We start from the raw sequence: 12,962 nt of genomic DNA on the forward strand, positions 1-12,962 counted from the left end.
AAAAAAAAAAAAAAAAAGAAATGATGCCTTAATAATGTCTTTAATTTTTTATTTTATTATTTTTTTATTTTTTAATGAGTTCCTTGGTGGAACTGTTTTACAAATCTGGGGGCCACCATTTCAGGAATGGCTAGCCTCCCATTGGAGAATTTTAACCAACTTCCTTCAATGTAGCTCTTATTTTTCTGGGCAAACCAAGCCTTTTCATGTGGAGTGGAGTTTGGGATCTCCGGGAGGAGAGGTACAGCTAAGGCTTCCTCTTTAGAAGGTGGAGTTGTCATTGTTTATACTTTATTTCTTATACTTTAATTTCTTCCTGATACTTTATTTTTTTACTTTCAGTGGTTAAAAGTCTTTTATTCTTTGTAAATAGCCTCATGAACATGCAAAGTGGCAGAAGCATATTTGGAATCTGTGTAAATATTCACCTTCTGGTCTTTTGCTAGCGGGAGAGCTCTTGTCAGAGCTATTAGCTCTGCCTTCTAAGCAGAGGTTTCTGCAGGCAAAGACTGCACCTCTTCTACTGAGTCCAAAGTCAGCAGTGCACACCCAGCTCGGCAGACTCCCTTTAGTACGAAACTGCTTCCCTCAGTAAAACGTTCAATGTCCGGGTCCTCGAGGGGCCAATCTGTTCAATCTTTCCGGCTTGAGAGCACTTTTTACCACATCCTCACAGCAATGAAAGGGATGTCCTGTGTAGGGTCCAGGCCTACAGGGCTTGGCGGGTGTTCTCTCCGTGTGCGGAGATGAGAGATCGTTAGAAATAAAGACACAAGACAAAAAGATAAAGAGAAAACAGCTGGGCCCGGGAACCACTACCACCCAGATGTGGAGACCGGTAGTGGCCCCGAATGGCTGGGCGCTGATATTTACTGCATACAAGACAAGGAGTTAGGGTAAGGAGGGTGAGTCGTCCAAGTCATTGATAAGGTCAGGTAAGTCACACAATCATGGGACAGGGGGCCCTTCCCTTATAGGCAGCCGAAGCAGAGCGGGAAGGCAGCATACGTCAGCGTTTTCTTCTATGCATTTATCAAAAAGATCAAAGACTTTAAGACTTTCACTATGTCTTCTACCGCTATCTTCTACGAACTCCAAAGAGGAACCAGGAGTACGGGAGGAACATGAAAGTGGACAAGGAGCGTGACCACTGAAGCACAGCACTACAGGGAGGGGTTTCGGCCTCCGGGTGACTGCGGGCAGGCCTGGATCATATCCAGCCTCCCACAAGGAGCTGGTGGAGCAGAGTGTTCCCTGACTCCTCCAAGGAAAGGAGACTCCCTTTCGCGGTCTGCTAAGTAACGGGTGTCTTCCCAGACACTGGCGTTACCGCTCGACCAAGGAGCCCTCCCGCGGCCCTTATGCGGGCGTGACAGAGGGCTCATCTCTTGCCTTCTCGGTCACTTCTCATGATGTCCCTTTAGCACCTGACCCTATAACCCCCGGTTATTCCTTGGTTATATTAGTAATGCAACAAAGAGTAATATTAAAAGCCAATGATTAATAATGTTTATAATAATGATTAATTGTCCATAATCATCTCTATATCTAATTTGTATTACAACTGTTCTTGTTCTATTTTCTTTATTATACTGAAACAGTCTGTGCCTTCAGTCTCTTGCCTCGACCCCCGGGTAATCCTCCACCCACATTCCCGGCACTGACGCGATGAGGAGCAAGGCAGCTGTGTTTAGGGTATTCACAGTCTCTAAAGTCAGTTGATCGGCTTCCTGCACCAGTAGGGCAGCGGCAGCTACTGTTTAAAACAAGGAGGTCATCCAAGTGCCACAGAATCTAATAACCTGGGTAAGTATGCCGCCGGGCGATGCCGTGACCTTATGGCTTGAGTTAGAAGCCCTGTGGCCTCCCTTTCACTCATGGACAAACAAGAAGCAAAGCTTGGTTAGTTAGATCAGGCAGCCCTAAAGCTGAGCTGAGTTAAGGCTTCTTTGATTTCTTTAAAAGCTTTCTCCTGGCCGGGCGCAACAGCTCACGCCTGGAATCCCAGCACTACGGAGGCCGAGGCAGTCAGGATCGAGACCATCCTGGCTAACACGGTGAAACCCCCGTCTCTACTAAAAAATACAAAAAATTAGCTGGGCGAGGTGGCGGGCGCCTGTAGTCCCAGCTACTCAGGAGGCTGAGGCAGGAGAATGGCGTGAACCCGGGAGGCAGAGCTTGCAGTGAGCCGAGATGGAGTCACTGCACTCCAGCCTGGGCGACAGAGCGAGACTCCGTGTCAAAAAAAAAAAAAAAAAAAAAAAAAAGCCTTCTCCTGGTCAGCCTCCTAGAGGAGGGTCTCCTTCTTTCCTCCTCTTTGTGGCTTCATATAACAGCTTAGGTATGAGCAAGAGATTTGGGATTCAAACGCAGCAGAACCTTGCTGCCTCTAGGAGCTCTCTTATCTCTGACGCCGGGTCGTTGGAGGAGGAAGGGAACAAACAGCTGCTTTCTGTCCACTGCTCTCCGTTCACTGCTAAGGCATCTTTCCTCTTGGCTTATATAGAAGCGTAAACACTGGACACTTTCAGGCACATTTTGAGCCTTTTTTCCTGACACTATATCCTGCCTTCCACAGCACCAGAAACACCTGCACTTCATTGAATGCCACTGTGGAAAAGTGTGTGAGGATAAAGGGCTGATACAGGACTCGGCTCCGGGGGCAGGACCAGCAGTGGATGGCGAGTACCTGGGCGCTACTACTGGCCTTGGAGATTCTTTGTCATCTGAGAAATTGCTTGGAATATTATCACAGAACTACTGGTGAAAGGATGGTGAGTGCAGTCGTCACAAGGATGCCCACAGTCAGGGCCCAGATGTTCAGGCACTTGGTGGTGGAGGCACAGGCCTGGGCTCCAGTCAGGTCGCCAACCATCTTCCTGTCCCTAGACTGGAGGAGAAGAGATGGTGAGGGGACCAGGATCCCTCAGCTGAGAGCCATGTGCTGTGGCTCCCACTCCCCCCTGGCTCCTCCCCACTCTGAGATCAGGGACCACCCCCTCCCCTTCCTCACTCAGGCTGACTCTCCAGGGGCCTCGGGGCTCATCCTCCTTCTGCCTTGGCCCCAGCACAGGCTGTTCTCCCACCATGGGGTGAAGTCGCCTGTGAGTTCCCTTCTCACTTTCTGGGAGAGCCTGGGTGCCAGTCTGGAAGGTGAGGGTGTCATTTCTGGTATTGGGCTGTAGGGAGAATTGCTCTGGGCTAGTGGATCGCTGGGGACAAACTCTGAGCCAGCCAGCCTCCTGGAGCCTCCTCCTAGACCTGCACTGGGCAGATTCCCCAAGCCACCCATACACAGATCACACAGACAAAGCTACTGACGTGGGCACACACGGGACAGAGGTGCACACAAACTCACACTCACAGGGACACACAAGTCCCCACCCCAGGCAGCATCTGGGCAGGTGGAGCCCCAGGCTCACGGACCCTTTGAGCATCCCCTGGGGCCACACGCACCTTCACGGAGGAGGCGAATGCTATGAAGCCCAGGCAGCAGGGGTTCATGAAGAGGGTGTTGAACAGGGACCAGACGACATGGTCGGGCACGGAGGTCTCGCTGCGGATGTGGGTCATGGCTGACTTCACACAGTGCTCCTCCTTGATCATGTCTCAGGTTTCCGGGAAGCTGATGTTTTTGGTGGTGAAGAAGGCTTGGGAAGTGTGGTTCCTGCTCTCTTACATGACCATTTGTGGAGTGACGTCTGGATGCTGGGGTACTGTCTCTGACAGGTCTTCGCTGTCTTCTTAGGATCCTTGACCCGCTGGACTCAGGGGTTCTGCTTTCTTAGAAGTTTGTTTCCTGCTTGTGTGAGGTCTGAGGAGGGGGGTAACAAATTTCTGAACGTGAAGTTATACATTCAGGGCAGGCGGATGCACTGTCGGATTAGGAGCCTTCTCTCCAGGACCCCAGCAGGACAGCGTCATGTGACTCCAGCTTCCTCTTGTAGGGGTGTCAGAGGCCCCTGTGAACTTTACTAGACCTGGGAGTCTCCTCACCTTACGCCAGCAGTTGCAGGACCTCACTGTATTGGTTCAGTGTCCCTGCCAGGCCCCCGATGGGCCTCCACACTCTAGGCCCCACAGGGGGCCCCTCAAGCCCTCACCTCTCTTGTCACAGGCCTCCTCTGCTGAAATCTTCCCTTTCTTGGGGCTACAGTTCTGCTCCATGTGGGTTCAGAGGCCCAAGCCTCCCTGTGTCTCCTGCTGCAGGTCAGAGACCCAGTGGCCATTGCTGCCTGCCCCAAGCAGCCCTCCAGGCCCAGGACCGGGGACTGTGGGGAGCACTGACTGAAGAGGAGGCTGTCTTGGGATACAGGGAGGATTCCAGGACCTGTGGAGGCAGCTTCGGTGCTCAGGGCTGACATGCGTGACCCCCTCCTTCCTCCTTCCGGGGCCCCTTTGCTTTATAAAACACCACAGAGGTTGAGGGGACATGAGGGGCGGGGGGTTCCTGGACTCAGGGCCACACCCCATGGGGCCAGGGCAGGGCTCTAGGGCCCCATTGGCCAAGAGCTTACTGAGATTACAGCACTTTCCTCCTCCTGCCTCAGCGCCCCGTGGACAGGAGTGCAGTCTGAGCAGAGCAAGGTGAGGTCACTGGGTCAGCGGCTCCTGTGGCATCTGGCCAAGGACAACGTGCTGAAAAGTTTCCCTTGAAAAAATCAGAAACCAAACTCACCTCAGAAGAGGCCCCCGCACCCTCCAGGAGGAAGTGGGAGTCACGTGAGGCCTGTCTTGATTGGGGTTCCTGGAGAGGAGCCCCCCCTCCAGCTCTCCCTAGGTGGGGGCTCCTGTTTCCCCTGCTCTGCTCTCTGAAGTGCCCAGGGTCCGTCCCCTCCCCACCCTATCCTGGATCCTGTCGTCTTGTCAAGGCCACCAGAGACCTGCTCCCTGTGCCATCTCAGACCGGACTCTGGGGTTGCCTGCGCCTCCTCCGCTCCTGCACCTCTGTGCAGCCTCCGGCCTGGCTGCTACACTCTGGGGAGCTCCCTGTGGCCACCCTTGGAAAGTGGCCAGTTCCATTCTCAAACTGCTGCGAGTACAAAGCTCATGCTGGATTTTGAAGATTTGGTGAGAAAAAAATTTCTTTGTAAAATGTCACTATTTCATCAGTAGTATATTTTGTTGACGATATGGTGAGGTAGTATTTTGGATATATTTGTTTAAGTAGATTGCTGGCCAGGCATGGTGGCTCACTCCTGTAATCCTAGCACTGGGAGGCCAAGGCAGGAGGATCGCTTGAGGCCAGTGGTTGAGGCTGCCATGAGCTGTGATGGTGCCACTGCACTCCAGCGTGGATGACAGAGATCCTGCCTCTAAAAACAAGTAATTAAAATTAAATCAATAAAACTTCTTTTTTTTGAGACGGAGTCTCGCTCTGTCACCCGGGCTGGAGTGCAGTGGCGTGATCTCGGCTCACTGCAACCTCTGCCTTCTGGGTTCACGCCATTCTCCTGCCTCAGCCTCCCAAGTAACTGGGACTACAGGCGCCCACCACCACGCCTGGCTAATTTTTTGTATTTTTAGTAGAGATGAGGTTTTACTGTGTTAGCCAGGATGGTCTCGATCTCCTGACCTCGTGATCCACCCACCTCAGCCTCCCAAAGTGCTGGGATTACAGGCGTGAGCCAGCACGCCTGGCCTATCTTCTTCCTTTCTAAGTAAGTGAAGGAAATAATGTATACAGTGGTCCATTTCCAAGACAAAGTGCCTTAAATCAGCTTAGGTCAGCAAACTACAGAAGAAACAGGATATACTAGGCCCCTGCTTGGATAGCTGATTCCTTCTTGTCAGTCTCCCTGTCCCTCCCCTTCTCCCTCCACTTAGTTGCCCTCACGCAAATCAAGGAAGTTTAGTCTAAGATGAAAGTTTACTAGCTTGCAAAATAGCTCGGTTCGTGTGTCCGTATCCGCCTGCCCAGCTGCTTAGGTCATAAGTCAAATACACAAGGAGCCCCTGAGCTGACTGGGATTGCAATGCATTGTGGGCTGCAACAAAATGCAGCAGGATGACCCTAAAGGAAACACCTAAAGCTCCTGCCCAACAACCAATAGGAAGACAGTGACCCCACAGGACTCGGCCTATGAGGAACCGGGGGAGGGGCCTGCGCACTGGGGGATAAATGGCTTGTTCTGTACTGCCTGGGCCTGCCCATCCGATGCCTGATCTCGCAAGACCATCGTTCAAAGTCTCACTTTTGCTGTTTTCCAGGTTTCTAAATCCATTCTTTGGGTTTGGACAAGTGACTTTGTTTCTCACAGTCAGGCTCTAGAATTTTGTGACTTAGCATTTTAAGGAAAAAGCAAGTCTCCATGGGGTCTCTTCACGGCCAAAAAATGGAGTAAGGAATAGAGGGGTTTTTTGTTTTGTTTTGTGGATTTTGTTTCTTTGTTTGAAACAGGGTCTCACTCTGTCACCCAGGCTGAAGTGCAGTGGCACCATCACAGATCACTGCAGCCTCCACCTCCTGGGCTCAAGCCATCCTCCTGCCTCAGCCTCCCGAGTAGCTAGAACTCCCAAGTAACACACCAGCATGCCCAGCTAATGCTTAAATTGGAGTTTTAATTCACAGAGAAATAAAGATTATTTGTATCGGGAGAACCCACTCCCGATGGTTACGTGGGTTCTTTTCTATTTCCTGGGTGTCTCGGCTGGTTTGAGAAATAAAGGGAAAGAGCACAAGAGAGAGAAATTTAAAGCTGGGTGTCCAGGGCAGACATCACATGTCGGCAGGATCCGTGACGTAAAACCAGCAAGTTTTTATTAGCGATTTTCAAAAGGGGAGGCAGTGCACGAATAGGGTGTGGGTCACAGAGATCACATACTTCACAAGGTAATAAAATATCACAAAGCAAGTGGAGGCAGGGCAAGATAACAGGACCACAGGATGGGGCGAAATTAAAATTGCTAATGAAGTTTTGGGCAGCATTGTCATTGATAACATCTTATCAGGAGACAGGGTTTGAGAGCAGACAACCTGTCTGACCACAATTTATTAGGCAGGAATTTCCTAATAAGCCTGGGAGCTCTACAGGAGACCGGGGCTTATTTCATCCCTTCGGCTTCAACCATAAAAGACGGCGCGGTAGGCTTCCAAGGGGGCAGTTTATAGGCCTGCCCTCAGGGGCGCACTCTCTTTCTCAGGGATGTTCCTTGCTGAGAAAAAGAATCAGCAATATTTCTCCTATTTGCTTTTGAAAGAGGAGAAATATGACTGTTCCATCTGGCTCACCAGCGGCCAGAAGTCTTTATCTCTGGTGTTCCCTGAAGATTGCTGTTATCCTGTTCTTTTTTCAAGATGCCCAGATTTCATATTGTTCAAACACACATGCTCTACAAACAATTTGTGCATTTGACGCAATCATCACAGGGTCCTGAGGCAACATGCATCCTCCTCAGTTTACAAAGAAGATGACGGGATTAAGAGATTAAAGTAAAGACAGGCATAGGAAATCACAAGGCTATTGACTGGGGAAGTGACAAGTGTCCATGAAATCTTCACAATTTATGTTCAGAGACTGCAGTAAAGACAGGCATAAGAAATTATAAAAGTATTAATTTTGGGAACTAATAAATGTCCATGGAATCTTCACAATTTACGTTCTTCGGCCGCAGCTTCAGCCGGTCCCTCCCTTTGGGGTCCCTGACTTCCCACAACATATTTGAGCATTTATCTTCCACAAAAGCAATCTGAAGTCGTCTCAGTAAGTGGACGCCCTGTCTTTCTGGAGGCTCAGTGTGGAGTATGAGGTTGCATCTCAGGATGGCCACAGCTCCTTCCTTCCCAAGCCCTTTCTTCAGCAGCTGTGGTGGGAGCTGCAGCAGAAAAACCCCTTTGGAGCTGCAGTTAGAGGGTGCCTTCCGGGAGCTGCTGGGCCAGCTTCCCAATGCCTGCCGACGGTCAGGACGGATTCAGAGAAGCCCTGGGTCAGAACGAGGGTGAAACGCCCGTTCCTCGAGCCTCCGTTCGAACAGCCGCGTGAGGGGTGCCCTGACCTTCTTGCTCGAATGCAGCTGCTGCTCCCCAGGGCAGCGACTCCCCTGTCCTGGCTCCCAAGTGCAGCCCCGCCCTCTTCACAGGCACACACCCCACAGCAGTGCCTCGAGGTGCACTGGGAGGCCCATCAGTGCTGTTCCCCAAGCCTCAGCTTTCTTCCTGGAATTTTTCTTCCTGGACTCTTTCTTCCTGTAGTCTTTCTTCCCCACCCCCTTGCAGCTTGGCATGAACTTGTCACTTGAGGTGGCCAGTGCGATGTTGTGGGCATAAGAGGTGGCACCAAGAGATCAGGCATGACTCCACCTCCCATTCCCACCTCAGAGGCCTGGCAGCACATGCTAGGGGCTCCCCAACCTGGGTGGCTGGGCAAGGACGATGCACAGACCACAGACCCCACACCTGCCACCGGCCCACACTGGAGGGAGTCAGCGGCTGAGGGTGGGGCTGTTCGTTACCACTGCACAGCCTGGCTCATCCTGGCTGACTGGGAGCAGTGCTGCCCGGGCCAGGCAGAGCAGGGAGGACATGGTGGGGGCAGTGACCCCTGAGGTGTTTGGAAGGAGAGCAAGAACCTAATCAATGTGAGTCCTGGACTTTGAGGCTGGGCAGTGAATGTTCTGTGGGTGCTGCCTGCGGCCGGATGCGGGTTTTGACATCATGAGTTCAGGAGAGAACTGGCTGGTGGGTGAGCAGGAGTGAAAGGAAACCAAGAAAACCCAGGAGGGACTTTGTGGGTTAAAAGAGGCAGCCGCCTTCCACCCTGACCATAGAAGGGAAGATTGCAGCCCCTCGAGTGAAAATTTCAGCATCTGCGGCTAGGATGGAATCGAGAGCGCACCACCGCTCCCACCGCTGAAAACGCCGAGGAGCTCGCAACGTCTCCAGGTCTGGCCAAGGGAATGGCCCAGGAAAGCGCTTTTATTGCACCAAATGCTCTAAGAAAAAAAGACTAAGGCTGTGCCTCAGGCTCTTCAGCCTGACCTGATGCCGCATTTTGTGGGGAGAGATTTTAGAGGGAGGGGGGCAGTGGGAGCTGAGGACGACCAAGGAAAGAAATGCAGCCAAGCCAAGAGCAGGCAGGAGGAGCAGGTGTGACTCGGCACAGGGACCTGACCAAATCAGACGGAAGTTTAAAGAGCTGATTTACGCCGGGTGCCGTGGCTCACGCCTGTAATCCCAGCACTTTGGGAAGCTGAGGCGGGCGGATCACGTGAGCCCAGGAGTTCATGACCAGCCTGGGCAACATGGTGAGACCCGGTCTCTACAAAAAGGATGAAAACATAGCCAGTGGCGGTGGTGCATGCCTGTGGTCCCACCCACTCGGGAGACTGAGGTGGGAGGATCGCTTGAGCCCAGGAGGTTGAGGCTGCACTGAGTGGCGATCAGTCACATCCCGCCTGGGCAGGCCCCTGCGGTCAGGCCTCTGAGCCCAAGCCTGGACTATACATCCAGATGGCCTGAGGCAACTGAAGAACCACAGAAGAAGTGAAAATGGTCGGTTCCTGCCTTAACTGATGACACTACCTTGTGACATTCCTTCTCCTGGACAGTGAGTCTCAGAAGCTCCCCACCGAGCACCTTGTGGCCCCTGCCCCTGCCCGCCGGAGAACAACGAACGCCCTTTGACTGTACTCTTCCACGACCCACCCAAATCCTATAAAAGTGCCCCACCCCATCTCCCTTTGCTGACTCATTTTTCGAACTCAGCCCGCCTGCACCCAGGTGATTAAAAAGCTTTATTGATCACACAAAGCCCGGTTGGTGGTCTCTTCACAAGGACGCGTGCGACACCTGCCTCAAAAAAAAAAAGAAAAAGAAAAAAATAGTTGATCAAAGATTTGAAAGAGTTGCACTGTCCTAAAAACGCAGGCTGGATCCAAAGGCTGTGACAGCCTGAGATTCAAAGTAGCCCTTGGGCCCCCCAGGTCGCTACAGGCAAGAAGGGAGCTGAGGAAGCCACTCAGCTCTCCAGCACCCACCCTGGTGGGGCCACAGAGGACTGTGGGGATGGGAGGTGTCCCCTCCACCGACCACAGCCCACATCTCTTCCAGGAAGTTGCTCCCCGGGGTTGGGGTCCTCCCCCAGCCACCCGCTGGGACTTTGGAGCCACTGCAGAGCCTGACTGCTGGGGTCTGCCTTCTTCCCCTTCCAAACCAGACCCTGGAAGCCCCTGTCCCTGCTCCTTGGTTGAATACGGGAGGCGTGGGCAGCAAACCTTCATCTTTTTAACTCAGAGCCCTCCAGCTTGGGAGGAGACACAGCTAGGCTGGATGCAGCAACTTGTGTACGTTTGACCTTCATGTAGCTAGAGGACACCGGGATGGTTGCCTTGGAGGAAGCGGGTGCGTTTTGCTTGCAGGAAGGGCAGTCTTCCAAGTACCTCGCAGGTGTCTGGATGTGGTGTGCATCAGTTCTGTTCACTAGATACCTTCGGCTCTCCTCTGGGCAGACGGCAGGGCTCCGTCTTCCCATGGAGCTCCTTCTTTCGCCTTAGTGGCCATGGAGACGCGTGTCGAGGTGCGATTTTACCTGGGCCTCTGCATGGGGGTGGAGAGCAGAGTCCTCCCCAGTGGGGTGGAGCGTGCACGGGATGTCATTATGTGGGGCTATTTGTTATGCAGCCTAACGCAGCCTGTCCTGGCTGACGCAGACGGCCATTGCAGTGGTCATCTGCAGGTCCTCAGCTTAGTCTCACCCTCACTGGAGATCTTAGCGTTGGCCTCACAGGCTCTCCATATCTTTTCCTGGCAGAATTTTGGTGATTTCAGAAATATGATTACTGCTGACCCCACGTCTCCCAGCATTTCTATTTGTGGTTGCCTGGTGTGTATAAAATCCATGTTGCTGGGTGCATATACTTTTAACGTTTCCCTATTGTGAAATTTAATAAATTTACAGCAAAATGTATAAAACATAAAAGTAAAAAACTACCACCCTAGTCAAAAGGGTGCATTGCCCATCCCCCAGAAGGTGCCTGCCTGTCCCTGCCCAGTCACGACCCCTCCCTTCCCAAGAAGACCACCACTCCGGACTTCTACGGTGAACACATTCTTGCTTTTTGTCAGGATTTTAACACCCACGTGGGGGTTAAACCAAACCAAATCAAGTGTCGGCTACACCTAAACACGATGAGTTAGAGCTTCCAACATCTAAGTTCTTGGAACTCTGCTGATTAGGGTTTTCTATGGAGGCCTCATTATGTAGGGACGACTGCTTAAATCATTCCCCTAGAGACTGACTCATTCCACGGGCTGAGGGTGGGACTGAAAGTTCCAGCCCCCAAATCACCTGGCAACCAGAGCCCCTTCCCAAACGCCTCTTCTTCAGTGAAAACCCAGGTGTGGTTGAGAGAGGCTCTGCCTTTACTCCCCATTGCCTCGGAGTCATAAGAGTGTTAGGGGCTCTGCAGAACCAGGACTGAAGACCAAACCGGTTCTTCTTATTGCATCACCGTATCCATTTCTCATTCCTTGGAAAAAATCCTCATGTTTACCTTTCGTTTCCAAAAACATAGCGAGCACAGCTGGTTTATCGCCTGGGAATTCCAGCACCCGGAGTTTTTGCTGCCTGTGGCTCCTGCTGACCCTCACCCTCACTGTCTTCTCCCTCCATGTTGCCTGTTTATGTTTCATGGCTGGACACGGAGCTGCTTTCAGGCCTGGGGTGTTATCTCCGTCGGGGGAGGATTGCCTATCGATTCCGTCAGGAATCGCCTAGAAGCACCCAAATTCAGTTTCAAAGAACATTTCCATATTTCTGGGTCTTTTCTTAAAATGTATCTCTAATTAAATCTCTGTCTTTTAATTCATATTTATTATAATAATTCTTCGACAAGGACATATTCCTGCCACAGTTTTTATATTTTCTATTTGCCCTACTTTTGGGGGTTTTTTTCTTTTGGTGATTTTCATGAGAGATTTTTTCTTTTATAACTTTTCTAAAAATTTATATTGATTCATTCAACAAATACATACACACACACACACGTACACACACACACACACACACATTTTTTTTTTTTTTTTTTTTGAGAGGGGAGTCCTTGCTCTGCCCACCCAGGCTGGAGTGCCAGTGGGGGCCGGCTCTCAAGCTCACTGCAAGGCTCCGCCCCCGGGTTCACGCATCATTCTCCTGCCTCAGCCTCCCCGAGTAGCTGGGGACTAACAGGCGCCCCGCCTCGCGCCCGGGTAGTTTTTTTATTTTGTAGAGACGGGTTCCAAGATATTAGGCCAGGGATGTCTCGATCTCCTGGACTCCATTGATTCCGCCGTCTCGGCCCTCCCAAAGTGCTGGGATTACAGGCTTGAGCCACCGCGCCCGGCCATACACATTTTTTTTTAAGATGGAGTTTTGCTGTTGCCGAGGCTGCTCTCAAACTCCTGGCCTCAGGCTCTCCTCCCACCACGCCTGGCACAACGAAACTTACTGAGTGCCTCCTTCTTGTTGCTGGGGCTCCAAACGTGACCTTGGCCTGCTGAGTACTTGGGTCTGGGGCCATTAAGGGCCTCAGAAGCAAAGCCTCTCTGGCCTTCTCCTTCCCTCCTATTTCCTGCCCCATTTTCTCCCCAGTGTGAATCACAGAAACCAGAATTCCTTTTCCCCATGGTGAGTCATAGAAAATAGAACTCGTGTCTCCCAGAGCAGGCCGTAGAACCTAGAAGATCACTCTGTCCCTTTTCCCTGGGAGGCCTTCCTTCCAAGGGTCCTGCCCCCATGCGTGGGAGGGAGGAAGGAGCTTTGCAGCGGGTGCTGAGAAGGCTCTGGGCAGCCTTGCTGGGTCTGTCCCCTCCGCCTTCCCACTGGATTGTTCCCATTTCTACACAGCTGCCCATGCTTCATCTAATCTAAACATAAAAAGGGTTTCCCTGGGTCTCTGGGTCTTCTGTGTCATGTAAAACTTTGGCTCAGTAAATGTGTTCTGCTTTTCTCTTGTTAGCTGTGTGTAGTTATGAGAGTGTCGCTGTG

At 51.8% G+C, this 12,962-nt stretch overlaps 1 protein-coding gene across 1 annotated transcript; it reads right to left on the reverse strand.

Annotated features, from left to right (window-relative positions):
- Positions 1-2,643: 2,643 nt before the first annotated feature.
- LOC108543531 (interferon-induced transmembrane protein 3-like) lies at positions 2,644-3,606 on the reverse strand. The gene is made up of 2 exons (XM_017894043.1): positions 3,457-3,606; positions 2,644-2,890 (listed from the first exon to the last, which is right to left on the reverse strand). Exons 1-2 carry the CDS (start codon positions 3,604-3,606, stop codon positions 2,750-2,752), a joined length of 291 nt encoding a protein of 96 aa, XP_017749532.1. The 3' UTR covers positions 2,644-2,749.
- Between the last annotated feature and the right edge of the window lie 9,356 nt (positions 3,607-12,962).

Source organism: Rhinopithecus bieti, unplaced genomic scaffold (genome assembly GCF_001698545.2).
Source record: "Rhinopithecus bieti isolate Rb0 unplaced genomic scaffold, ASM169854v2 scaffold_25906, whole genome shotgun sequence".
Classification (NCBI taxonomy): Eukaryota; Metazoa; Chordata; class Mammalia; order Primates; family Cercopithecidae; genus Rhinopithecus; species Rhinopithecus bieti.